This window comes from Stigmatopora argus, chromosome 15 (genome assembly GCF_051989625.1).
Source record: "Stigmatopora argus isolate UIUO_Sarg chromosome 15, RoL_Sarg_1.0, whole genome shotgun sequence".
Lineage (NCBI taxonomy): Eukaryota > Metazoa > Chordata > Actinopteri > Syngnathiformes > Syngnathidae > Stigmatopora > Stigmatopora argus.
The window spans coordinates 1,029,634-1,055,000 of record NC_135401.1 but is presented as its reverse complement, the minus strand read 5'-3'; the positions used below and the strand labels follow the sequence as shown (position 1 = coordinate 1,055,000).

The 25,367-nt window shown below is 47.0% G+C and overlaps 3 protein-coding genes across 3 annotated transcripts in view; 1 reads left to right on the top strand and 2 right to left on the bottom strand.

Annotated features, from left to right (window-relative positions):
* mdga2a (MAM domain containing glycosylphosphatidylinositol anchor 2a) overlaps positions 1–2,817 on the bottom strand; it is a 14,846-nt gene extending 12,029 nt beyond the window's left edge. Inside the window, exon 1 of the mRNA XM_077620352.1 lies at positions 2,063–2,817. Within this exon, the coding sequence (XP_077476478.1) occupies positions 2,063–2,135 (73 nt within the window). The 5' untranslated portion in view covers positions 2,136–2,817. The remainder of the gene's footprint in view (positions 1–2,062) is intronic.
* Positions 2,818–3,722: 905 nt separating this feature from the next.
* Positions 3,723–8,426, bottom strand: LOC144089877 (amino acid transporter heavy chain SLC3A2-like). The gene is made up of 8 exons (XM_077621102.1): positions 7,876–8,426; positions 6,617–6,807; positions 6,299–6,472; positions 5,961–6,058; positions 5,747–5,889; positions 4,522–4,831; positions 4,374–4,445; positions 3,723–4,159 (listed from the first exon to the last, which is right to left on the bottom strand). Exons 1-8 carry the CDS (start codon positions 8,223–8,225, stop codon positions 3,806–3,808), a joined length of 1,692 nt encoding a protein of 563 aa, XP_077477228.1. The 5' UTR covers positions 8,226–8,426; the 3' UTR covers positions 3,723–3,805.
* A 404-nt stretch (positions 8,427–8,830) lies between these two features.
* baz1a (bromodomain adjacent to zinc finger domain, 1A) lies at positions 8,831–25,145 on the top strand. Its single transcript, XM_077621100.1, has 27 exons — positions 8,831–9,573; positions 9,794–9,920; positions 10,854–11,132; positions 11,991–12,137; positions 12,231–12,335; positions 12,395–12,482; positions 13,173–13,292; positions 14,098–14,259; positions 14,642–14,737; positions 14,818–14,956; positions 15,031–15,162; positions 16,169–16,480; positions 17,153–17,318; positions 17,388–17,479; positions 17,543–17,643; positions 19,549–19,793; positions 19,866–20,086; positions 20,728–20,858; positions 20,935–21,118; positions 21,420–21,491; positions 21,842–21,918; positions 21,998–22,162; positions 22,231–22,436; positions 22,504–22,599; positions 23,300–23,570; positions 23,646–23,733; positions 24,297–25,145. Exons 2-27 carry the CDS (start codon positions 9,808–9,810, stop codon positions 24,482–24,484), a joined length of 3,996 nt encoding a protein of 1,331 aa, XP_077477226.1. The 5' UTR covers positions 8,831–9,573; positions 9,794–9,807; the 3' UTR covers positions 24,485–25,145.
* The last annotated feature ends 222 nt before the right edge of the window (positions 25,146–25,367 follow it).

Genomic DNA, 25,367 nt, shown 5'->3' with positions numbered 1-25,367 from the left:
GTCGACGATTGATGATGTCATTCTCATTCTCGGCAGATTGGACGCCACTGAAACGGTCAACCGATGGATTGGACGATGGATTGGACGTTTATAGCCACCAATGGCAATGGAGTTAAAAACAAGGTGTGTTGAATTTCACTCATTTGAAAAAAAAAGTTAATTATCTCACATTAAAATAAATATAAAACGAAAAGGAATGTTTACTGTTCAGTTTAGCTAAAAAAAAATTAAATATTTTTTACATTTGTCAATTTTAAGTCATGAATCAAATTGGGGAAAACTGTTTATGTTAATCTCACGTTAAAATATAGAATGAAAAGGAATGATTACTGTTTAGTTTAGTTTAAAAAATGTTAAATATTTTTTACATTTGTCAATATCTTTTTCTATGATCATTTATTTAAGAACTAATACATACGCGCACACATCTATTTTGATAAATATTTAAAAAAAAACTGAAATGAAACCATAAATATGCTCATTTTTGAACCAAAAAAAATTTAAATTTAAACTGAAAATCTCTAAATCACCGCATCTCCCTGTCCAAACGACTTGGACACCATTTGGCGTCAATGGCGGCAAAGGAGTGAATAAGCGTGTCACACTTTTCATCTCCTGGGCACGCGTTGGCGTTACGTAAGACGCTCGTTCGCTCGCTTGCTCGCCCCCTCTCGCTCTTTTTTTTCTATTTGTGGGCCGAGGACGCCGCATTCAGTCAGTGGGCCGGACAAAAATAACCGCCGGCCTCCCGTTGGCTGGCGGCGCCGCACGCCGACGCCGACGCCGACGCCGCGTACGTAGCGAGGCCACCGCAGGACCCCCGACGCCGGACGGGGTCGTCCGACCTTTGGCCGGACCAGCCTCTCGGCCCGTGTGACACAACATTGGCGTGCGTGACTCGCTCGGCGTGTCGACGCCGCGGGACTTTTTCTCCAAACTTAACGTGGCACGTTTGCTACTTTTGCCGCTTTCGGTGCCGGCGCTAAAAAGCCACGTCATCCGTGCGAAGGGGGCGGGGCTACGAGAAGAAATAACGTGCCCGCGCTGGGGGGGATGTTGGCTTGTGGAAAGTGGAAAGCTCCTTTTCCAAGAGTCTGCTTGCCCTACCCAAGATGGCCGACAGCGAGCACGTGTGGCCTTCATTTACGATGACTTTATGGCTCTTAAAATTGGCGGGGAAGTCTAGCGCCGTCTTTGGCGGACGAGGGGGAAAGAGCGGGTGATTTGACCTTGATCAATCCATATTTAAAGAAGTTTGTTCGATGGGAACGTTGCCTCTAGGCGGCCATCTTACGAGGGGCGACGACGGGCCTTTTCGTGCTCCCGCCGGCCATTTGAAATGAATCCATCGTTTGTTGACGTCCCATCCGTCAGAAGCGGGAGGGCGCCGGGGCGCGCCTGGTCGGCTCGTTCTCTGCCGACCCTCCCGTTTCTGACGGCTTGGACATGGAGCGCCGCGAATGGCGGCCAATGAGTGATAGCGATGATGTGACATTCAATCAAACGCCATTGGAGTGAACGAATGGCGTTGTGGATATAGTATGAGAACACACAAAAAAAGTAAACACTAAAAATGATATCTCTCACAGATGGAACATCCACGAGCAAATATGATTGGACGAAAGCGGGACCACCCCCAAGTCAACAGGCCGCGGCCCCGGAAGGCCCCCCAAACCATCGGTAAGCCAACCAAAACAAAAGCACAGCCGTCCAATTCATTTAAACGCGGCGGAGGACCCATTCGTGTTTGATCGCCACGAACGGCGCTAGGCGTCCAATCCATTTGAAGTGGGAGGGGCGGCCAAGGAGCTCGCAACGTCACCGATAGGAAACGCGGGCACGAGGCTGGTCGCGCATCTGCCGGCTCGCCGCCTCTCCCAGATGTCGGCGCTTAATCCCGTCGGCGTAATCCCCCCCCGCGCGTCACGTGACACCGGAAGCGCTTCCCTTCCGGCGCGTGACAGGTGACCTTGACAGGTGTGTCGTCACGTGGCCACCCCCGCGTGACGTCAGACCCGCCGTGCGTGTGTGTGTGTGTGCGTGCGTGCGTTTGTGCGCTTACCGTACACGCCCTGCGCGTGGCCGCCGCGCACGACGGCGCTCAAGAGCCACACGAGCGCCACCAGCGGGCCCATCTTCGCATCCTCCCCCCGGGACGAGGCCACGAGCTGGTCTGTCCGGTTGTCCGGCCGGTAGGCCGGCCTTCTCCTCCTTCCTTTTCTCCTCCTCCTCCTCCTCCTCCTCCTGGTCCTCCTCCTTCTCCTCCTTCTTCTTCTTCTTGTCGGTCGTCCTCCTCAGAGAGTCGCGTCCGAGTTCGGCGTCTCATGCAAACGGACGCCAGCGGTGATGATCCACGCCGGTCGGGGGGTCCTGCTCATCCCCCCGGGAGAGCGGCGACGGTGCGGCAGCAGCCCTCGTCGTGCTTCAGGCGCTTCTCCTCGCCGTTGACATGATGTGTGCGTGCGTTCGTGTGCGTGCGTCCGTGTGTGTGCGTCCGTGTGTGTGCGTTCGTGTGTGTGTGTGGATAAAAGGGGGGTTGCCGTTCCCAAGCTTGACCCTCCGACCGAGTCCTCCCTCGTCCTCCCTCGTCCTCACTCGTCCTCACTCGCCTCTCCCCTGGCGTCAGCGCATCGTCAGCGGCAACGGCGGGTCCCCGGCTGCGGGCGGGCGCCGCTCCGGGTCGTCAAGCGGCTGGCGGCGCTCCGTCGGGCCGCCGAGGGGCGAGGGGCGAGTGGCGAGTGGCGAGTGGCGAGTGGCGTCAGGCTCGGGCCTGGAGATGTAACGGTCCTTCGCTCCTTCGCTCCTTCGCTCGCTGGCTCGTTCTCTCGCTCGGTGATGGATTTCACCGGTGAGACGTCAGCGAGAGGACAGAGAAAGACGTACTTCCGGGGGGGCTTTCAAAATAAAAGGGTGGGCTGGCCGATGCGATGACTTTGGGACCTTGACGAGATATTCTCTACATTTCTGCGTGGATAAGAATGAATGCATTTTGCTGTTTATTCACATATTTGAATGTTTTATTTTAGAGTTCATTTCTATTTCACTTGATCGTTTATCTCTTCTTCTTCTTCTTCTTCTTCTTCTTCTTCACTTTTAAATGGCCAATATTTATTCTAGTCCATTTATAGGGTCAATTCTTTTATATCTAACCCTTTCATAACAATATGATTTTTTTTTAAAAACTCTAGTTGATTTTATTTCCATTCTTTAAGTTGATTTCCTTTTTAAAAATGTCTTGCATCTTAACTTGACTTTAACTCCTTAATGTCCAAATTGACATTTGTCCAATAATGCACCGTAAAGCACAAAAATATGCAAAATATGAATTCATTTGGGCTCGTTTCCTGTTGGTGGGTAACTTCCTGTTGATTTGGGTACATTTGTGGGCCACTTCCTGTTGGTTTTGGGTCAAAATAAAGAAAATTGAAAAATACAATTTAAAAAAAGATTTGAAAAAAAAAACGTAAAAATATGATTTCCAGAATAAAACGTAACATTTCAATCCTATATTTATATACCATATTTTCACGACTATAAGGCGCACTTAAAAGTTTTATTTTTTCTCCAAAATAGACAGGGCGCCTTATAATCCAGTGTGCTTTATATATGGGGAAAAAAATTAAAATGTGTCATTCATTGAGGGTGCGCCTTATAATGCGGTGCGCCTTATAGTCGTGAAAATGCGGTATATTAAATAAGTAGTACACAGACCACGAGACAGCTCCCCCTTGAGGTCACGTTGATATTTATTACCGATTGCACAACATAAACAGGTCAAAGGAACAGCACGACATTTTTGGGGAATCTACCCGGCGTGGGGGAACTTGAGCAGCAGCGCCTGGCCGGCCCCCAAACGCAACTTGGCGGGGTTCACGTGGGCGCCCACCTCCGGGACGCCCCCGGTGGCCACGAGCACCTCGGCCAGCGGCGGCAGCGCCCCGGGGGGCCCCAGGGGCCCCGAGGGCCCGTCTTCCTCCGGCCCCCAATTGAAAGCGGCCAGGAAGCGTGCGTTGCGGTCCCACGAGCGCACGAAGGCCAGCGACGTGGACGAGTTGGCCACCACGTCCAAGTCGCCGAAGAGCAGGGAGCGCTCTTTGGCACGGAGTTCGCTCAAGCGCCCCACCAGCTCACGAGAAGAAGCACGGCGCTTCGGGGCGTCCTGCCAAAAAAAATGTCAATTTATGAATCTTCGATCAAATAAAATCAAGATTTTTTCACCCAAAATATATTTAGAAACAAATAAGTTTAAATTCTCAGAATTATTTGTCATTATTTTTCGTATTTTCCCCTTTTTTGGTGTATTTTTAAATGTAATTAATCCCATTTCAACTTAATGTTTTTAATGTAAATTCAATTCTTATCTCTCTGTTTACCTTTAAGGTGCCGTTAAGCTCCTCCCCCTCCTCCTCAGGAGAGTCCCATATCATCTTAGGAAACTTCGTGTCCTTCACATTACACAAAAACACAACACTTGAGTGAACAATAGCACCCTCGTGCGGCGACACGAAGAACCGCGCTTACGTCGTCCGTCAGCCCGATCTCGTCGCCGTACTCCAGCACGGGCGTCCCGGGCAGCGTGAAGAGCAACACCTGGTAAAGCGCCACCAAATCGGCTTCCACCAGCGAGGCCAGGTGACCTCGAAGACGCCCCCCCAGGTTCCAGGCCAGCCGCAGCGGCCCGTGGACGGCGTACAGCTCCAGGACGGATCGGACCCGCCTCTCAGCGTCGCCGTCCAGGAGGACGTCGGACGTCAAGAGGTCGGCGCCGGTGGAGGCCAGGGCGCCGGAGACGCCCGCGGCCGACCTCCGCTCGCTCACGACCATCAGGAGTCTGCGGGGAGGCCACAAAAAGAACATTAACAGGAAGTGACCCGTGAGTGCTCCAAAACTTGTCAAAAAGTGCCGCCCCAAAACCAACAGGAAGTGACTCATAAATGGCCCAAAATCAACAGGATGTGATTCTGAAATTCCCCAAAACCGACAGGAAGTGACTCATAAATGCCCCAAAATCAACAGGAAGTGACTCTGAAATGCCCCAAAATTAACAGGAAGTGACTCTGAAATGCCCCAAAAAATGGCCCAAAATCAACAGGAAGTGATTCTGAAATGCCCCAAAATCAACAGGAAGTGACTCTGAAATGCCCCCAAAAATGGCCCAAAATCAATAGGAAGTGACTCTGAAATTCCCCCAAACCAACAGGAAGTGACTCATAAATGCCCCAAAATCCACAGGAAGTGACTCTGAAATGCCCCAAAATCAACAGGAAGTGACTCTGAAATGCCCAAAAATCAACAGGAAGTGACTCTGAAATGCCCCAAAATCCACAGGAAGTGACTCTGAAATGCCCCAAAATCCACAGGAAGTGACTCTGAAATGCCCCAAAATCAACAGGAAGTGACTCATGAATCCCCCAAAATCAATAGGAAGTGACTCTGAAATACCCCAAAATTAACAGGAAGTGACTCTGAAATGCCCCAAAATCAACAGGAAGTGACTCTGAAATGCCCCAAAATCAACAGGAAGTGACTCATGAATCCCCCAAAATCAATAGGAAGTGACTCTGAAATACCCCAAAATTAACAGGAAGTGACTCTGAAATGCCCCAAAATCAACAGGAAGTGACTCTGAAATGCCCCAAAATCAACAGGAAGTGACTCATGAATCCCCCAAAATCAATAGGAAGTGACTCTGAAATGCCCCAAAATCAACAGGAAGTGACTCTGAAATGCCCCAAAACATCCAAACCTCCTCGTGGGGCGCTCGTTGGTCCCGTTCCCCACGATGGTCCGGATGTCGTCCCAAACGGACGGGGCGGCGGCCGCCACGTACTCGGCGTCGGCGAGCTGGACGCCGTCCACCCCCTCGCCGAACCAGAACACCAACGCGGACTGAGGAGAAAGACGATTGTGGCAGGACGAGGACCGGGACGGGGGGCGAGACCCCCGCCGACCTTCCTCACCTTCAGTTTCTCGGCCACCGCCGTCACGCTGGCTTTGGAGTACCAGGACCCGCTGGAGCCAAGGTAGTTCGGAGTCAGGTCCAAAACCACAGACATACCTGCGCACATCACCAATGTGAAATGGGCAAAAATGCACAAGAAATGATCCAAAATGTACAGAAAATGATCAAAATCAACAGGAAATGACACAAAAGTGACCCAGAAATGAACAATGAATGGACAAAAATCAACATGAAATGTCATCCAAAATGTACAGGAAGTGACTCATCTCCACAGGAAGTCATCAGTGAACAGGAAGTAACCCCCAAAATCAACATAAAGGCACGCTAAACGCTTACTTTTCCTGTGCGCGACCAGGAGGAGGTCTTTAAACTGCTCCAGACTTCCCGCCTCGGGGGCGATCTCCTCAAAGTTGAGCGCCGCCGCGTCGTCGGGCGGGGCCACGTGGACCGGCCCCACCACCAAACCCTTAAACTTCATCCGGTTCAAGGCGTCCAGCTTCTGCCGCACACCTGCCACACGCAACGACGGACGATAACTTAGCGCTTTTCCAGTGAACGTTTCTGAGGTGAGAGTTTATTCCCGTCGCCAAAAACGGGCTCTCCTTTTGGGAGACCGCTCCGCCATTTTGGATGTGTCAGCTGGCACTCAATTACCCGCGATGTCTCCTGACTGGGTGAAAGCCTGCACGCTGGAGACGCGGTAGAGCGCCCCCTGGTTCCACCAGTAAGTGACGGGCAGTTCTCGGCAGCGCGGCGCTTGCACGATGAGCAGCGCGGCGCCCCCTAGCATGCCGAGCCAGCCCAACCAGAACAAAATCAGCAAAGCCCAGCGAGTGCGCACCCACCTGCAACAAAAAAATAATAAATAAAAAGTAAATGACAATATTCAACAACTACCTTTTTGTATTAAAAAAAATCCATCCTAAAAACATGTATGCTAATGCTAGGCTAGCTGGTTAAACACTAAATTGCCCCTAGATATTAGCAATTGGCCGTGTCTGCTCCTGCTCTGCGATTGGCTGGCCACCGATTCAGGGTATCCCCCGCCTGGTCCCCAAAAGTCAGCTGGGACAGGCTCCAGCACCCCCTGCAACCCTCGTGAAGATAAGCAGTTCACATTATGAATGCATTTACTTTGATGGGAACGTCGCCCCTACCAAGATGGCCGCCGTGAAAAAAATGAAAGCTCTATTCATGCTCTTGCCGTCAAATGAACTAAATCACGTGTGTCAAAGTGGTGGCCCGGGGGCCAAATCTGGCCCGCCGCATCATTTTGTGCGGCCCGAGAAAGTCAATCATGAGTGGCGACTTTCTGTTTTAGGATCAAATTCAAATGAAAAGTATAGATGTATATTAAATTTCCTGATTATCCCCCTTTTAAATCAATCATTGTCATTTTTTAATCCATTTTTTCTGTTTTAGTTCAAAAATCATTTTGTAAAATCTAAAAATATATTTAAAAAAAAAGCTGAAATAAACATTGTTTTAGATCTATAAAAGACTGAATATCCATTAGTATTTTAATCCAGTTCTTTTAATCCATTTATAATTAAAAAAATCTAAATATTATGTCTAAAATGGTCCACGTGAAATCAAGTTGACGTTAAAGCGGCCCGCCAACAAACCCGAGTCTGACACCCTTGAACTAAATTTATCGCGATTAGACGTCCGATCCATTTGAAACGGGAGGCTGGCAGCAAATAAGCAAACACCCGCCCGCTGCCAGCCCACCCGCTTCAAACCAATTGGACATCCACGACAGGGCATCCATGAGTGGAGCAGTGTCTGACCAAGCCATGTTAGCCATTAGTGCGGACATATAATATTGAATTTTAAAGCTCCAACCATGGTTACCACACCCTCCCAGTCCAAGTGGATTGGACGTCTATTGCGGTCAAAATGGATGCACGAACCCGGGTGTGCCTGCCACTCGCATCAGCTCCTCCTTGTTGAGCCCCGTGAACTTCTCGTCCTCGTCGTATTCCAGCTTGACCTTTACGCAACCGTTCTTCTCCGACAAGGCGGAATCGGGTCGGTCGCCTCCATCGGTCATGGGTTGCTTCTCCTCCTCCTGCTTCTCCTCCTCCTTGTCCTGCTTCTCCTGATTCTCATCCAGGACCACCTCGCTCACATCGGCCTCCGTCGCATCAGCATCCGCCGTCGCAGCCTCTTCACCACGAGTTACGGCCTGCTCGAGTGGAGCATCGAGATCCTCCACATCGACCTGCTCCGGTTTGGGATTCTGGTCTTCTTTGGTGTCCATGGTGCTCACCGGAAACGCTTGGTGAAGGAATGAAAGAGGACAATGGTTGCGTCCGTTCTCGCTCGCTCGCTCGCTCGCTCAGACCGGCTACGGCTCAGACAGACGCGTTGCGTTCAAGTCTACCGGAAATTTGAAAATCGTTCCATCATTAGCGACGACTTTATTTTAATCCATGTTTTCTTGAATTTGACACTGCGTATCTTATTTCGATTTGCTTACTAACTGCCATTGACGGCGAAGAGATAAAAAATGGGAGGGGTTCGCACTAGGTTCATTAATGAACATTCATATTTCCATACTATACAGTGAAGGCATCCATGAACAGGGTTTTGCATACGGCCGTAAACTCGACAATCATTCCATCGTTCGTGACGACGTCTTTAATCAAACTTTTCGTGAATTTGACTCCTCATCTACTTGTGATTCACTTACTAACTGCCATTGACGACGAGACACCAAATGGGGAGGGGCTCGCACTTGGTTAATGAATGAACATTCATATTTCCATATTATACTGAAGGCATCAATGATCAGGCTTAAAAAATGCTGTTTTACTAATCACACACACACAAGACACTTATTATTAAACGTGATTGAGTATGAGCACTACAAGAAAGTACTGCAACTGACAAGCGATAAATCTAACAGATTTAAACTGTTTACAACACCTATAATAAATTGAATACTTTCAATATAGAAAAAGAAACGAAACAGGGGCTCCTAGTACTTATAGCATGCAATTTCCGGCCACCAAATTTAACATATCGCTCTTATAAACATTCTTTCTTTTCCGTCGTTACGTAAGCGCGCGTCTTTGCGTGCCTTTATGGCGTCATAGCCATAGTTCCTTAGCCCTGGAGCTACCATTGGCTGGTCTCGTCAGGCTGGCAACTATCACAGCCAATCGCGGATTTGATTAGCGGTTACACCCCGCCTGTTAATTCACTCGCTGCGGTGCGTTTGCAACAAGCGGCAGCTCGGAGAAACCACAACTTTCAAAATAAAATGTGAATTTGTGTCACGACACTCGACAGTTCGAGTCCACTCATGGAGAGTCGTGTTAAGTCTAGTGCACACTTGAACTAAAGTTTAATTCCTCCCTTCAAAGCGTCGCCGCTTTCATCAAAGCTACCTCTGCGCGTCACTCAACGGAAGCCGAACTTGACCACGGAGAAAATTTCCGAGCTTTGTCCCGTTCCGTGAAGTAGCATAAAACTTGGTCAACAAGCCGCCAGTGAGCCCGCTCAACCCGGCCGGGACAGTTGCTTCTTTGGCGTGGCGGATTATCTGGCGTCGCCGTCCAGAGCGACAAAACCGAACATTTCCCATTTGAAACGAGCCCGAACTGGTAAGTTCGACACCGCCGGTTTCTTCCGGGCTCGCTCGACTAGCCCTTCTCAAACAAGAGCGGAGAGGAGAGTTGGCCTCCACGCGGCCGCCCAGTTCTCGCTTCTTAAACAAAAGAACCGCCGAAAAGCACCCGAAAAAAGCCCGCCACGGGGGTCCGGGTCTAGACGACAGGAGTGTGGCGACTCTTTTTAATCACTTCCCCCCTGGTTTGTTTCCAGAGCGCCCCCCCGAGATGCCGCTTCTCCACAGGAAAGCTTTCGTCCGACAGGAGCCCCCGGACGACCTGCGCCCCGACGAGGAGGTCTTCCTCTGTCGTATCACGCACGAAATCTTCCGTACCTACGAGTAAGTTTCCCCCCGGGCCACCTTCACTGACGTCATCCTACGCCGACGCCACCGTCGCCCCAACTCGGCGACGCAATGTGACGTCACGATACGCCGGTCGAACTCGCTAGCTTTCGATAAACTTCCTCAAAAAGTGGCAAGAATACAATCATAAAAGTAGTGTATTTTGAACTACACTTCGGGTCTTAGTTTGAAATAGACACACTTTGAGTCAGGCGTGTTTTTAACCGACTTAGCTTTTTAGCTGTCACTTATTAGCTACTAATAGCCTGTACCTGCTAACAGGCCGAGGGTGTTTCGAATTAGAGTACCGTGATATGATGTGTATCACGAAAAATGGAATACAAATGGAACAAAAACAAAAAAATTGAACTGTATGAAACATTTTTATTTTGCAGAATTTTAATTCAAAACATGTCCAATACATCTAATGCCGTATTAAAGTTTCATCTAATTTCATTGGCTGTCTTTGATGATGAGAGACGTACATACGATCGTCCATTAGTTGACGTCATTCTCCAAATCGATTGGACGTCTAGAAGTGATAAACTCATTGTTGAGAGATGCAATATCCATTAAAAAAACAATTGTATATCCACCGAACCTAGACACATTTTTAGTTAAAAATAATTTTGAACTACTTTTAAATTGTTTTTATTTTTTAAAAGAAAAAAATATCCCAATATTTTAAAATTCTTTCAAAATAAAACGTTGTCAACACTTTTTTTCACTTTTATAAGTACAAAAGATTTAAATAGAACCAAGAAACATACTGCATTTTATGTTTAAAAGTGTATGTATTTAAAAAGTGGGTAAAAAAGGGTCCTAGATGGAAAACCAAAATGAGTCGACTGCTTTCATTTTGAAAAAGAAATACGCAATCTTTTTGAAATAGCTTGCAAATGACACGATTTCTCTCTCCCCTGAACAAAGCGAGTTCTTCGAAAGGACCATCCTGTGCAACAGCCTGGTGTGGAGCTGCGTTTTGACGGGTCGAGCCGGCCTGACCTACCTGGAGGCGGCGGAGAGCGAGCGGCGAGCCAGGCAGAACCTCCGCGACTTTCCCGCCGCGCTTATCAGGCCGCTCCTTCACCTGGCGGCGCTGTGTCGCCGTGGCCGCCTCAGCGAGCTGTGCGAGGACGTCCACGCCTTCACCAAGGAGCGCTTCTTCCCCGGGGAGACGGTGGATGTCAGCAAATGCAACGGCGCCAGGTACTAACTCCTTAAAGCTTTGGCAAAAAAAAAAAAAATTAAAGTATTTTATTTCTTTAAAGAACTTTCACATTCATTTTCAATGGCACGAATTCTATTCTCTTATTTTTTTTCAACTTGGACCTGGACAAAAAAAATCAAGAATCTGAATTCTTGACAATTTAAAAAAAACTTTATTTATTCATAAATCTCCATTGGTAATCATGACACTTGTCAATTAAAAAAAACAAATTCTTACCATTTACTTATAATATACAGGTAGTACAATAACTGAGCCAACGTTGACAGAAAGTTCCTTAAAATCAGTAGGAAGTGACCCAGATTTTCCCTGTAATCGAAAAAAAATGTGACATGAAAATGCCCCAAAAATATATCGGAAATGTCCCGGAGATGCCCTAAAATCTACTGGAAATGCTCCAATATCAACTGGAAATGCCCTGAAAACGCCCTAAAATTCACAGGAAATGCCCTAAAATGTACAGGAAGTGACCTATGAATGCCCCTTAATCAACAAAAAGACAACCCTGAACATATCATCTGGAAATGCCCTAAAATGAACCAAAAGTGACATGTAAAAATCCCCAAAATGTACATAAAGTGAACCATACTCTAGTGACCAATGATCAAGACCTTAACCCGACAACATCCTGAAATCAACCTATGCAGGAAGTGACTCAAATTATACAAAATTTTGGTCAAACATTGAATATCCTAAACATCCAATCCTTTTTTTTCCCCAATGACGCCCAACAAAAAAATCATCGGGGGAAACTTTCCCATCAAAATGCAACATAACACACTTTCATTCTTTCTGGTTTCCTACCTTTGATCAAAATGAATCAAACGTGTGTGTTTTAGGTACATTTGCCAAATCCTGGAGGTCCACTCGCCGCATTCCAGCGCCAAAGGCCCGTCGGAGGCCAACGGCCAAAAGTCCACGGACGGCGACACCATCGTCATCAGCGACAGCGACGAAGAAGCCGCCGCCTTCCAGAGTCCCGCCAGGTCCAAATTCCCGCCGAAAAATGAGCGGTGGCGCAGGGGGATTTAAAAAAAAAAAGTAATTAATTTTTTTTTTACGCGTTTGACTTAAAACAGCAAGAAGAGGAAGAAACCGCTGAGTCCGTCGGCGTTCAAGTACGAGGTGAAATCGACCAAAGACGACCCCGGCGAGCCGTTTATCGCCAGGGCCAATCAGATCAGGTGAGCCGTTTTTTTTTCGTCACCCGGCGACCGCTCGACTTTGACGTGGCGCCGTTCAGCCGTAGGAAAAACGCCCTGTCGCGCGAACGCCTCAAGCTGCTCCTCAAGCAACACTGCGAGCCGGCCAATGGCGTCATTCGGCTTAAGGTAAGAAGACCAATCGGCGGCTTTGTTGCCAGTCAAATGCTTTGGATCCTTTTTTTGACCTCCAAAATTCAATGTGCGGTCAATTGGTCGCGGTCTTTTGGCCGCCGGTCTTTTGGTCGCCCCAAGCGCGACAACGGGCGACCAAAAGACCGGCGACCAATCGACCGTGTACCCAAAATTCTCCCAATCATTTTTTTTTGTTTCAAGACGAGATGGACCTGGTTATTTTGGATCCAAAAGTTGACTTCCTGTCCGCCATGGACGGCGCTAGGCGTCCAATCCGTTGTGACCAAGAGGAGCGAATGAAAGAATGTTCCCAGTGACAATGGATTGGTCGTCTAACGCCGTCAATGGCACTGAAAGATGAATTGGACATTTTATTTTTTTTCATTATTCAACACGATACATTTGAATTGTTTGTTTTATTGAATTTATAAAAACACCAAGAAAAAAAAATCATTAAATCTTCTCAGATTTGTCATTAAATCAAAAATATACATTTTCAAACACCTAGTATTCCTTTTAAAAAACAATGACCCACTTATCTTAGAGCAATTTCTGCTTCCAATTCCATTTTTACAGCAAAAATATAGAAGTAAAAACAATTGTGAAATTGGGCGATGGGTCGTCTATGGAGAGGTCTGTTTTGTGGCAAATTGTGATGTGATTTGCCGTCCGTCTGCACGGCAGGAATCGAGCGTGGCCAAATACCGGCTAGCCGAGCACAAGTTTTCCCAATTTTTCCCCGACGAGCCTCCGCAGTTCCCCTGCAGCGTCAAGTTGGAGGCGCGAGGATCCCACGCGCCGCAGGTCAGCATGACACATTTATCACAATAGCTAATTATCATCATGACAGGTTTTTTAAAATTCACGTTGATTCAAATTTAGCATCACAACATGACACATTTCTCATAACGCAATAACTTTTCCGTTAAAATGTGACACATTTCTCATACCAGAAATTTTGTTTTGGCATGACAAATTTCTCATACCAGAAATTTGCCATCATAATGTGACAAATTTCTCATAACAGAAATTTCTCAATCATAACATGACAAATTTCTCCTACCGGAAATTTTCCATCATAACGTGACAGATTTCTCATACCAGAAATTTTCCATAATAACGTGACAAATTTCTCCTCACACAAGAAATGTCCTGTCATAACACGACAAATTTATACATCACAGTCCAGAATAATTGACATCACCACAAATTTTGACACAAGCCCTCCAAATTTGCATCATGACATTTTGCATCAAAGTAACACATTTTGTCTCATAATCTGACAAATTTCACGCCAGAAATTTGGAGTTAACCCTTCAAATTTACCATCGCAACTTGTCAAAATTGGCATCATAAGGAGAAACATAACACTGCGACATGACAAAATTAGCATCATAGAGTGGCAAATGTATACATCATAAAGCGTCATATTTTGTATCACACTGCGACTATTTACGCACCAAATGACAAATTTCATGTTAATTTTTCGCCGAAAACTTTGCGGCATAATTTGTAAATGTAACGTCATTTGAGAAATGCGTCTTTTTGGGACAAATTTAGAGTTTATTATGAAAAATTAAGCATTTTAACGTGACAATTTTTTTTCAAGTCAAGTACATCTCACCTGATGGCGGCCGAGGAGAAGCTGAAAAACAAGGAGGGCTGGCAGGAGGCCAAAGAGAAGTTGAAGGAGGAGCAGAGGAGGCGTTTTGAAGAGGAGAAGCAAAAGAGGAGGGAGGAGAAGGAGCGCAAAAAGCAGGAGAAAGACCTGGTCAGTTCAAATCGGAATTGACAACATTTTCATTCCTTTTTTTAATGTACATTTCTGGAAAAAAACATTGCTTGGTTTACTTTTATTTTTTAATTCTGTATTTTTGATGCAAAATACGTATTTAGTAGTTTGGTAAAAACTGGCGTAGTAAAATAGGAAAGATTCGTAGTATTTGGCAGCTCGAATAGGATTTCATTAGGAACTTAAGATGAGAAACAGCGCCCTCGTGTGTCTAAGCATGGTTATTACGCCATGTATTACTGCTGCGACCTGGTGGACGCGAGTGGAAGTGGTCATTTCCAACACATTTAGATGCATTTAGAATCGATAATATAGTCGTTTTTTAATTTTTAATACCCTTTACAACCCGGTTTTCTTCCAGGAGCGTGAAAAACTGAAGGAGGAGAAGAAGAAATACGCCGAGAGGCTGAAACTGTGGAACAAGCCCAGAGAGGACATGGAGTGCGAAGACCTGAAGGTCTGCCAGGTCCCTGGGGAGGTCCGTCCAAGACCATGGCAGAGTTTCTCAGCCTCTGGGTTTTACTCTCCCTCCCGCAGGACCTGCCCACCCCCACGCCCATCAGGACTCGGCTCCCGCCCGAGCTTTTCGGAGAAGCCATGATGGTGCTGGAGTTCCTGCGGGCCTTCGGGGAGGACTTTGGACTCAAGGACGAGTTCCCGGAAGGAGTCTCCCTCGGTAGGAAGGCTGGCGGATTCCAAACCCGGGCCTAAGATTGAGGTTTTTGTTGTTGTCCGGGTGCCCCTTTTCAGAGGTTCTGGAGGAGGCCCTGGTTGGATCGGATCCAGATGGGCCTCTCTGCGAGATGCTGTTTTTCTTCATCACCGCCATCTTTCAGGCTTTGGACGAAGAGCAAGAGGAAGTGGCCACAGACGCTCCAGAAGGTGAGCCGCGTTCCTGCCTTGATTTTTTTTTTAAAGGAACTCCTCAAAAACCATAAACATTGGCTAAGGCCATTCCCAAATGGTTGATTTTTTTTAATCTCTTGCCATTTGATTTTTTATTGAATTTTGTCTTTTAAATGAGGAATTATTCAAGTCGTTCTACTCAGAAATAAATATGAAAATATTTTAACAGTTAAAATCCATTGATAAATGTCATCAGATCAATATGTAGATTTTTTTTCCTCCATAACTATGTTTCAGTGTTTGTTTACTAGGTGAAGAAATAATAAAAATAATCGTGAGCATATTCATAATCATCCTAATAATAACAATCATCATCATGACAACCATAAGCATGACAATTATAATCCTATTCATAATGATAATCAAAATAGTAACAATCATTCTAATCATAGCAATCTTAATCATAACAACCATAAGCATGACAATCATATTCATAAAAATGATCATTAAAAAGTAACAATCACAACAATAATAATCATAACAATCATAATTATAGTAATTATAACAATCATATTCTAAAAATGATAAGCAAAAAGTAACAATCACAATAATAATCATAACAATCATAATTATAACAATCATAATCATAACAACCATAAGCATGACAATCATATTCATAAAAATGATAATGAAAAAGTAACAATCACAATAATAATCATAACAATCATAATTATAACAATCCTAATAATATATATAATTGTAATTCTAATGAAAAAAAATTGAATGAAATGCTTTCAATATAAAAACATTTAAAAAAATGTTCACATTTATTGGTATATATTGATAAAAGATCAACTTTAAAATTGTCCGCCATGTAAAAGTCTACTGTAATGTTTTAAATAAGACAAACGGCCTTTCGTCGGCCATGTTGGTAGGGGCAACGTTCCCATCAAAGCTAATGCAATGGCATCCAATAGGAGTCACAACAAGTCAATTTCTCAACCGTGTGCGCCATTTTTTGATTTATTTTTTGCACCGGCAGAAGCGTCGGAAGCCCCGGACGACGACGCCGGCGAGCGGGCCGACTGCGGCGAGGGCGCCGTCCCGTCGTCGGCCGCCGCCGCCTGGTCTCAGCTCCACCTGGGCTGCAGTCTCCAGGAAGTGGACCTGGACAGCTGCACGCTGTCCGAAATCCTGCGCCTGCACATCCTGGCGTCCGCCGGCGACTGCGGCCACACCAACCCCAAGTTCCGTCGCCTGGCGCCCACCGACGACCCCTGCGTGGAGCTGTGCTCGGCCCGCCCGGCGCTCGTCAGGAGGTTGGCGTGCACCGCCGTGTACGATTTGACGCCAGGTGAGTCGCTTTCCGTCGCTGGCGTGGAAGTCAATCTGACCGTGGGTTTGATTTATTCCATTTACATATCCCGGCTAACGACGGGCATCCGGCAGCCAATCTCGGAGCACACTGAGACAAACGACCGATCACACTCGTAGCTAGGGAAAATTTAGCATCCAATTAGTCTAGCCTGCACGATTTTGGGATGTTGGAGGAAAGCGGAGTACCCGGAGAAAACCCGGGGAGAACGTAAAAGCTCCACACGGCAATTTCCGGACCTGGGCTCGAACCCTCGATCTTAGAACTGTGAGGCGGATGTGATAACCACTTTAATACCGTACCGCCTACTTTTGCTTAGTATTTAGCGGTTGAAGGAATGAACTGGGATTATTATTTTATTTTTATTTTTTCCGCTGGTGAAAGTATTAATGTTCTGGATCTGGGATCAAACCCCGATTTGAACTGTGAGGCGGATGTGCTAACCACTTCCCCACCATACCGCCTACTTTTGGTTAGTATTTAGCGGTTGAAGGAATGGACTAGAATTTTTTTTCTAGTCAGCTGGTAAAAGTATTAATGGTGCGCTGGGATCGAACCCCCGGTCTGACAACTGCGAGCCGGGCGTGCTTAACACTTAAACACCGGACCGCCTGAATTGAATTGGTCACACAGAATTTTTGGATTGGATAGGTGAGAAGCTGAGCATCCTCCAAGCGTTGGCGGGAAAACTCCTGACCTTGGCGTCCAGCCGAGACCTGATCGAGGACTGCTTGGAGGACCAGCGTGCCGCCCGCCAGGAACTCCGGGAGATCCGGGCGGAGCAACACCGTAGGGAACGCGAGGAGGCGGCGCACAGGTAAGATGGGATCGGCGCCAACCGACCGTCCGTCGTCCATTTCCCGTCACCGACGCGCGTTGCCTTCAGGGTCCGTCTTCGCAAAGAGGAACGTCTGAAGGAGCAGGAGCGCCGACTGAAAATGAAAGAGCGGGAATCCAAGGACGGCCAGGTCGTCCAAGGTGAGGAGGCCGGAAGATGACGTATTTCCCGGGACGCCGGAAAGTAACGCAAAGTTCTCTCAGACGAAGCCAAAGAATCGGCGTCGACCGACGGCGCCCCCAAAGACCCCGCGGGGCCCCTCGCCTCCCTGACCGTGGCGGACTTGGAAGAAGAGCAGGAGAAGGTCAGCTGTCCACCAAAACTCTTTAAAAGCTTTAAACCAAGGGTGTCAAACTCCGGTTGGTTCACGGGCCACATTAACGTCGACGCCATTTCATGTGGGCAGGACCATTTTAGATATAATATCTAGATTTCTCTAAATTGCATTAGAAGAACTGAATCAAAAGCCCTGAATAGTCTGTTTTTATAGATCTAAAGCACCGGTGTCAAAGTGGCGGCCCGGGGGCCAAATCTGGCCCACTGCATCATTTTGTGTGGCCCGAGAAAGTCAATCATGAGTGCCGACTTTCTGTTTTAGGATCAAATCAAAATGAAGAGTATAGATGTATATTAAATTTCCTGATTTTCCCCCTTTTAAATCAATCATTGTCATTTTTTAATCCATTTTTTCTGTGTTTTTAGTTCAAAAATCATTTTGTCAAATCTAAAAATATATATAAAAATAGCTAAAATAAACATTGTTTTAATCTTTAAAAAACTGAATATTCAGAGCTTTAAATCCAGTTCTTTTAATCCATTTATATAAAAAAAATCTAAATATATCTAAAATGGTCCGGCCCACGTGAAATCAAGTTGACGTTAAAGCGGCCCGCGAACCAACCCGAGTCTGACACCCTATCGACTGATTTATTTTATTTTATCGTGATAACAATTTCAGTATTGGTCCATATATAAAGCGCACTGGATTATAAGGCGCCCTGTCTATTTTGGAGAACATTTAAGACTTAAGTGTGCCTTATTGTCGTGAAAATACGGTAATCATTTATTGAACAGGGCTGGGCAATCTAAAAAAAGGGGCAAAAGTGAGTGCTTTGGTTTCAACGTGGACAGAGCAAAGCTTTCCACAATACTAGTGTCCTGCGAGTGCAATCAGTGGATTGGCGTCAGGTGCTTGTCGTAGCCCAACCCCCGCTGCTTCAAAGTTTGTCAGCTAGCTCGGTCAGGGCTGGATGGCTTGGAATGAAAAAGCTGCCCCCACCCTCCACCCACGTTGGCCCAACCCCCGTTGATGCAACTTTGCCACCTATGTCTGTGCTGGATGACTTTGAAAACAAAAGCAGCCAGTTCAAGACTTTTTTAATAAATTAATTTTGTACAATCTAAAAATATATTTAAAAAAAGCTAAAATAAACATTGTTTTAGATCTATAAAAAACTGAATATTCAGGGCTTTTAATCCAGTTCATTTAATCCATTTATATAAAAAAAAAATCTAAATATGATATCTAAAATGGTCCGGCCCACGTGAAATCAAGTTGACGTTAAAGCGGCCCGCGAACCAACCCGAGTCTGACACCCTATCGACTGATTTATTTTATTTTATCGTGATAACAATTTCAGTATTGGTCCATATATAAAGCGCACTGGATTATAAGGCGCCCTGTCTATTTTGGAGAAAATTGAAGACTTTTAAGTGTGCCTTATTGTCGTGAAAATACGGTAATCATTTATTTAACAGGGCTGGGCAATCTAAAAAAAGGGGCAAAAGTGAGTGCTTTGGTTTCAACCTGGACAGAGCAAAGCTTTCTGCAATACTAGTGTCCTGCGAGTGCAATCAGTGGATTGGCGTCAGGTGCTTGTCGTAGCCCAACCCCCGCTGCTTCAAAGTTTGTCAGCTAGCTCGGTCAGGGCTGGATGGCTTGGAATGAAAAAGCTGCCCCCACCCTCCACCCACGTTGGCCCAACCCCCGTTGATGCAACTTTGCCACCTATGTCTGTGCTGGATGACTTTGAAAACAAAAGCAGCCAGTTCAAGACTTTTTTAATCATTTTGTAAAATCTAAAAATATATTTAAAAAAAGCTAAAATAAACATTGTTTTAGATCTATAAAAAACTTTTGAGGGGGGAAAGGGACCACAAAATGTGAAATTATCTATCCAATATGATTTAAACTCCTCCCCCCACGCAGGTCCGCCTCCTCCTGGAGCGCATCCAGAAGGCAGCGGCGTGCACCAGCCTTCACCCGCTGGGCCGGGACCGCCTCTACCGCCGCTACTGGCTCCTCCCCTCGGCCTCGGCGCTCTTGGTGGAAGAGGACGTCTTTGGCCTGACAGAGGACATGCTAAGGCCCCGCCCCAAAGCCGTCCGGGACGGCGCCAACGACGACGATGACGACGACGACGACGACGTCCAGGAGGAGCCGGCGGAAGGGAGGTGGGTGGAAGGAGACACGCCCCTCTCTAAATCCGGCTGGCTCCGCCTTCAACTTCCTTCTCGTCCCCGCAGCGTGGGCTCGAGCCCGGCCCCGCCCCAATCCGGCGGCCCGCCGCTGGACCGTCCCAACCAGTGGTTCTTCTACAGCTCGGTGGAGGAATTGGACCAGCTCCTGGACGCGCTGAACCCACGAGGACACCGCGAGAGCGGCCTGAAGGAGGCGCTGTTGCAGGAGCGCGAACGTCTGCAGGAGGTTTTGCAGGCCTGCCACTGGAGCAAGTACACCTGCACAGGTTAGCGTTTGCGTATGGCTCGGGAGCCGTATGTGGCTCGTTTCATGGGTGCATACGGAGCTAAAGTATGGAAACGGTTTGTGACCGAGCCGAGTACCAAACGCACCAATAGGAGCGTCGGGTCGGCGCTGGGACGATGACACCGTGTTGTTGTTAGCATTAGCATTAGCATTTTTTTTTCATTGCATACAAGAGCATAACAAAATAATTTTTAGACTTTAAAAGTGGTGGAATGACTAAAAATGGCATACATTTTCATGTATTTTGACTCTTGAAGGCATAATATTTGAAAATGAGAGTTGTTTATATATTTTTTGGGTCACTTCCTGTTGATTTTGAGGAATTTACTGGTCACTTAAACTTTTTGGGCATTATTTTGATTCTGGAGCATCATCAGATATTGTCACTTTGTGTTGATTTTTTTTAAATAGAAATTTACAGTAAATTTTGGGGGCATTCTTGGGTCACCAACTGTTAATTTCGGGGCATTTTGTGTACTTTTTTGGGGCAAATATGACCACTAATAGCGGTTTTGAAATGTAATTTTTTTTAAAGAGCCAAAATCCTGTGTTTTTTTTTTTTAATTGACATCTTATTACTAGCAAGTATTGTAATCTTCTGTGGTTTTTGGTTCTGTCCAGATGATCCGGAGTCCTCCCGATCCGTCCCGGAACGCACGGCCACGGCCAGGGTCCTCATGGAGGTCAGACTGCGAGACCTCCTGCTGGACATGGAGGACCGCATCCACCAGGGAACTCTGGGAAAGCTCAAGGTACGCCCGCGGTTGACCGTCTTTCATGTCGTTGTGACTAACTAGGTCGCCGGTTGATGATGTCACACTGTCCCAGGTGGCGGAGAGACGGGCGTGGCGTTCCGCCCTGGAGGCGGGAAACTACGAGCTCCTGTTGGCTGTCAGCCAAGTGGCGGCGGTGGCGGACTCGGGAGACCAATCGCTGCCCGTGAGGAGTCTGGCTCGGGCGCTGGGCCACGTCGAGCACGGAATCGAAAGACGCTTCCTCAAATCTCCGCTAGGTACCATTTTTTTGGCTCTTTCCGGGTCACTTCCTGTATATTTTGCCACTCCCCTTTTTATATCTGCGCATTGGATTTGAATGGAATGCATTTTTATTTCAAATTTGTCGGCACAATTAGCCACAATGAATGAGCCGTCGATTTAAACTCGCCGGACTGGCCGTGAAGGTTCATCTGGCGGCGCCTTTGACGGCGATAGACGTCAAATTCTTTTCGGACGTCCGTCGCCGTCAATGGCGGCCGCTAAATTCATCATTAATTGAATAATAGCTAAGCTGCTATGCAACTACGCTCTGTGCAGTGGAGGAGGATTCCAAAAAAGAGATCAAGATCAAAAAGAGCAAGAAGAAGGATGAAGACCAGGCCAGTGACGGTAGGTCACCTGACTTAGGCTCCGCCCCCTCTCGCATCTTTTAAAGAATATTTTTCCTCACATATATTATCTTGTGTTTCAGATGTAATGTCATTATTTTCTGTATAAAACTTGGATTTAGCATTTTTTTTTTCAAACTTGAGGCTTGAAAAAAACAGTTCGTTTTATATTACGAATAATACGTTTTTGTTTTTTTAATAATATTTTTCCTCACATATCTTGTGTTTCAGATGTACTGTCATTATTTTCTGTCTAAAATTAGAATTTTGCTTTTTTTTTTTCAAACTTGAGTCTTGAAAAAAAAATCGTCTTATATTACGAACAATATGGTATTTTTTTTTTTCTCGCAGACGGCAGCGACAGCGCGTCCAAGCTCGTGTTGGAACGCTGGCGAGAATCCCTGCTTTCGTCTTCCAGCCTGTCTCAGGTGGGTTCCGCTCGGCCCTCGCCCGCCTAAGCCCCTCCCCTTCCCGCACCCAACTCCTCCCCCCTCTGTACGCCGGCAGGTTTTCGTCCACCTGTCCATCCTGGAGAGAAGCGTCCAATGGTCTCGCTCGGTCCTGAACGCCCGTTGCCGCGTGTGCCGGCGCAAGGGCGACGCCGACAGCATGCTGCTGTGCGACCTCTGCGACCGCGGACACCACACCCACTGCCTCAGGCCACGCCTCAAGGTGAGCCACCTGGTGGGAGGCGCCCATCGTGCTCGCTCACCGGGAACGCCCCCTTTCCCGCCCATCAGAGCATCCCGGAAGGCGACTGGTTCTGTCCCGACTGTCGGCCCAAGGACAAGTCCAGGCGCCTCCCCTCCCGCCAGCGCTCGTCCACGGACGAGGAGGACGACAGCGAGGACGAGAGCGAGGACGACGAGGGAAGCGCCCGGGAAGACGAGGACGAGGATGAAGAAGAGTCGGAGGAGGAGGAGGAGGAAGAACGAGTGGTCGCCAGGTGAGCCGCCAAAGCCGCAATGAGAAATCAAGTTCCCGAAACTGACATTTTCTTCTTCTTCTCTCAGCTCTTCCAAGAAGAGCCAGCCGGCGCCCCCTAAAGGCAAGAGTCAGCAGGCCACGCCCAAGAACGTCGCCGTGGCCAATGGGAAAAGCGCAAGCAAGTAGGTACCCTTGGCGTCCCCGTCATGTTCTTACCAAACTACTAAATATGCATTTTGTATCAAAACTTTTTTCCCCAACTATTTACCGTATTTTCTCACATATAGGCCGTATTTGTCCCTAAAAAAAATATGACTGAATTGAAGTACGGCTTGTATGCGCACAAAATGAGACTCGACATGAACGAAACGCCATAACGCGAGACAATGCGGTAATTTATTTCAAAATAGATAAAAGATAAACAAATAAAACGCTTAACAAAATTTATTTTGACATCTACGAATGAAGTACAAGATTTTTTTTTTACTGTATCTTGCATAAAATGTGATAAAAACTCACTTACTTGCTCGCGGCGCCGCCATCTTACCTAGGGATGACAAACGAGACCGTTACAGACGCACTTCCTGGTTGTACTGCTCACCAGACTTCCTGTTTGAATTTGTCTTTCAAAGTAACACATTTGTAGTCCGTATTAAAACCATGAATATGGAGGTAAACATTGTGAATCAGGGGGCGGCTTATATGCGAGAAATGGTCAAATTCAACCATTTTAAGGGTGTGGCTTATACGTGGAGGCGGCTAATATTCCAGAAAATACGGTACATGGGAAAAAAAGGAAAATGTCAAATGTTTTGGTTTTGGAGACGCCTTTTATTTTGAAAGCAAAGTAGCGTGCTCACTTGACCACCGCCTCTCTCGCAGGTCCTCGGGCAAGAAGACCAATAATCCGCAGCCAGCGTCCTCGAAGAACGAGGAGAGCCCCCAGAACGGCGCCGGCCTCAAGAGGACGGCGTCCCGAAAGGTCAAGCCGGCGGTGGTCCTCCCTCCCTCGTCCTCGCCCTCGGGCAGCAACCGCCGCTCGTCCGGGAGGAGCCGAGGCGTCCACCAGCTGTCGGCGCTGGAGCTCCTGGTGGTGGAGCTGGTCCGCCACGACGACAGCTGGCTCTTCATGAAGCTGGTGACGCGAACGCAGGTCGGCGTCGCCGCCACCGGCTCGGGAAGGCTGCGGCGCTCCCGCCTCTAAACGTGTGACGCTTTGCCGCCATAGGTGCCCGATTACTACGACATCATCAGCCGACCCATCGCGCTCAGCACCATCAGGGAGAAGGTCAACAACTGCCAGTACCTCAACGCAGGTAAGGGAAACCGTCGACGGCGCCACACGTCCAAATGTGCAGATGCTCCTCCCACTTTGACTGGATTAAATGTCTGTCATTGTCAATGGCATTTTGGGTTCGTGTACATTTTGGGGCATTCCACGGCCACTTCCTGTACGTTTTGGATCACTTCCTTTTGGTTTTGCGGCACTCGACTGCTGTTAATTTGGGCTCAATTCCTCAATTGCATTTTTTTTTTCATGATTTTCGGACATTCCCCGCTATTTTGAGCAACTCTCGGGTCACTTTCTGTCAATGTAGTTCCACTTCCTGTACATTTAAGGGAATTCGCATGGTCACTTCCAATTTTGGGACACTCGCAGGTCACTTCCTGTACGTTTTGCGTCAATAGTCCTAAAAACAATTAACTGGCCTCGAAAGCAAGCTGTGGGGGGAAAGTGTCCTCACAAATTAAATTATAACTTCATTACCTATTAAATGCTTAATGAACATATCGTAACATCCCAGAATAAACCCAACAGCAAGCAAGCAAGCCGCCATTTTGTCAACCACGGTAACGTTGTCGTCTTTCCACCCGGCAGACGACTTCATCTCGGACGTGGAGTTGATGTTCTCCAACTGCTTCCTGTACAACGCTCGCCACACCAACGAAGCCAAGGCCGGTTTGCGCCTGCAGCAATTCTTCCACGCCCAGCTCAAAAAATTGGGCCTATCGGATGGCGTCGGCGTCGGCGTCGACACCCCGCCCGCCAAGCGAGTTCGCCACTGAGACAAAAAAAGGGACGCCAACGCCATTTCTTCTTCCAAATGCTGATGTTAAGGGCGCCGCCTTCCTGTGGTGCCTCACTTCCTGTTGAATCTTTTTTTTTTTCGTTCTTTTTTTATTTTTTTTTGCACTGACACCAAGCACACATTCGCGCCTTTAGTGTTTCTCAGGGACAAGTGCAAAAAAAAAGACAACTCACGAGTTAATAACAATAGTGTTGCGCCGATTTGCTACTGCTACTTTTCGATACCGACTTGTTAGATTTTTTATTTTAATTAAAAAAAAAAACGACTGCAATCCAAAGTCATCGCTATCATGGCTCGGGAAGATATTGTCGCCGTCCTTCCCACTTGCCAATGGCTGGGACGGCGACTCAACTCATTAGCATAATAAGAAAAGGCCTTTTGGGAGGCTTTGGGGCGGCCATGTTGGTAGAGGCAATGTTGTCGATGCACTCCCATTCATAAGCACTGTCACAAAGTGGCTAACAGATGTCCAAATGATTAGAAATGGGGATTCTGGCAGGGAATAAACCTTCAAATCGATTGGTTACCCTCTTGAACGTCCATGTTGGTAGTGGCAAAGAGTGTGAATAGAAAATGAACCATTGTTTATTCACTGCCGACCCTCCCAATTTAATAAAGCTGCCCAAGGGTAAAGAAGTGTTTGACTAAGTCATGATAACATTACATTCAAGTGAGCGTGGTAAAGTTTTGGTAAATTTTTAAATAAGTAAAATAGTTGCGACAGTTTTGGTATTGGCCAAGTATCGGTATCATTAGCTAAAAAACGGTATCACTTTAGCTTCAACTTTAGCTAGCTACCAAACTAAAATCATTCCCATTTCTTAGCTTTTTTTAATGGAGAAGTCACACTAACACTATTT

Bases quoted from the DNA above. Each gene is read 5' to 3' on its own strand.
- LOC144089877 (XM_077621102.1), bottom strand. From the start codon at position 8,225: ATGGACACCAAAGAAGACCAGAATCCCAAACCGGAGCAGGTCGATGTG. The intron at 6,059-6,298 runs GTAAGCGTTTAG...TGATGTGCGCAG, and splicing joins CCTGGTCGCGCACAGGAAAA to GTATGTCTGTGGTTTTGGAC. The intron at 4,832-5,746 runs GTTTGGATGTTT...GCCTCCCCGCAG, and splicing joins AACGAGCGCCCCACGAGGAG to ACTCCTGATGGTCGTGAGCG.
- baz1a (XM_077621100.1), top strand. From the start codon at position 9,808: ATGCCGCTTCTCCACAGGAAAGCTTTCGTCCGACAGGAGCCCCCGGAC. The intron at 9,921-10,853 runs GTAAGTTTCCCC...CCCTGAACAAAG, and splicing joins GAAATCTTCCGTACCTACGA to CGAGTTCTTCGAAAGGACCA. The intron at 22,600-23,299 runs GTAGGTACCCTT...CCTCTCTCGCAG, and splicing joins AATGGGAAAAGCGCAAGCAA to GTCCTCGGGCAAGAAGACCA.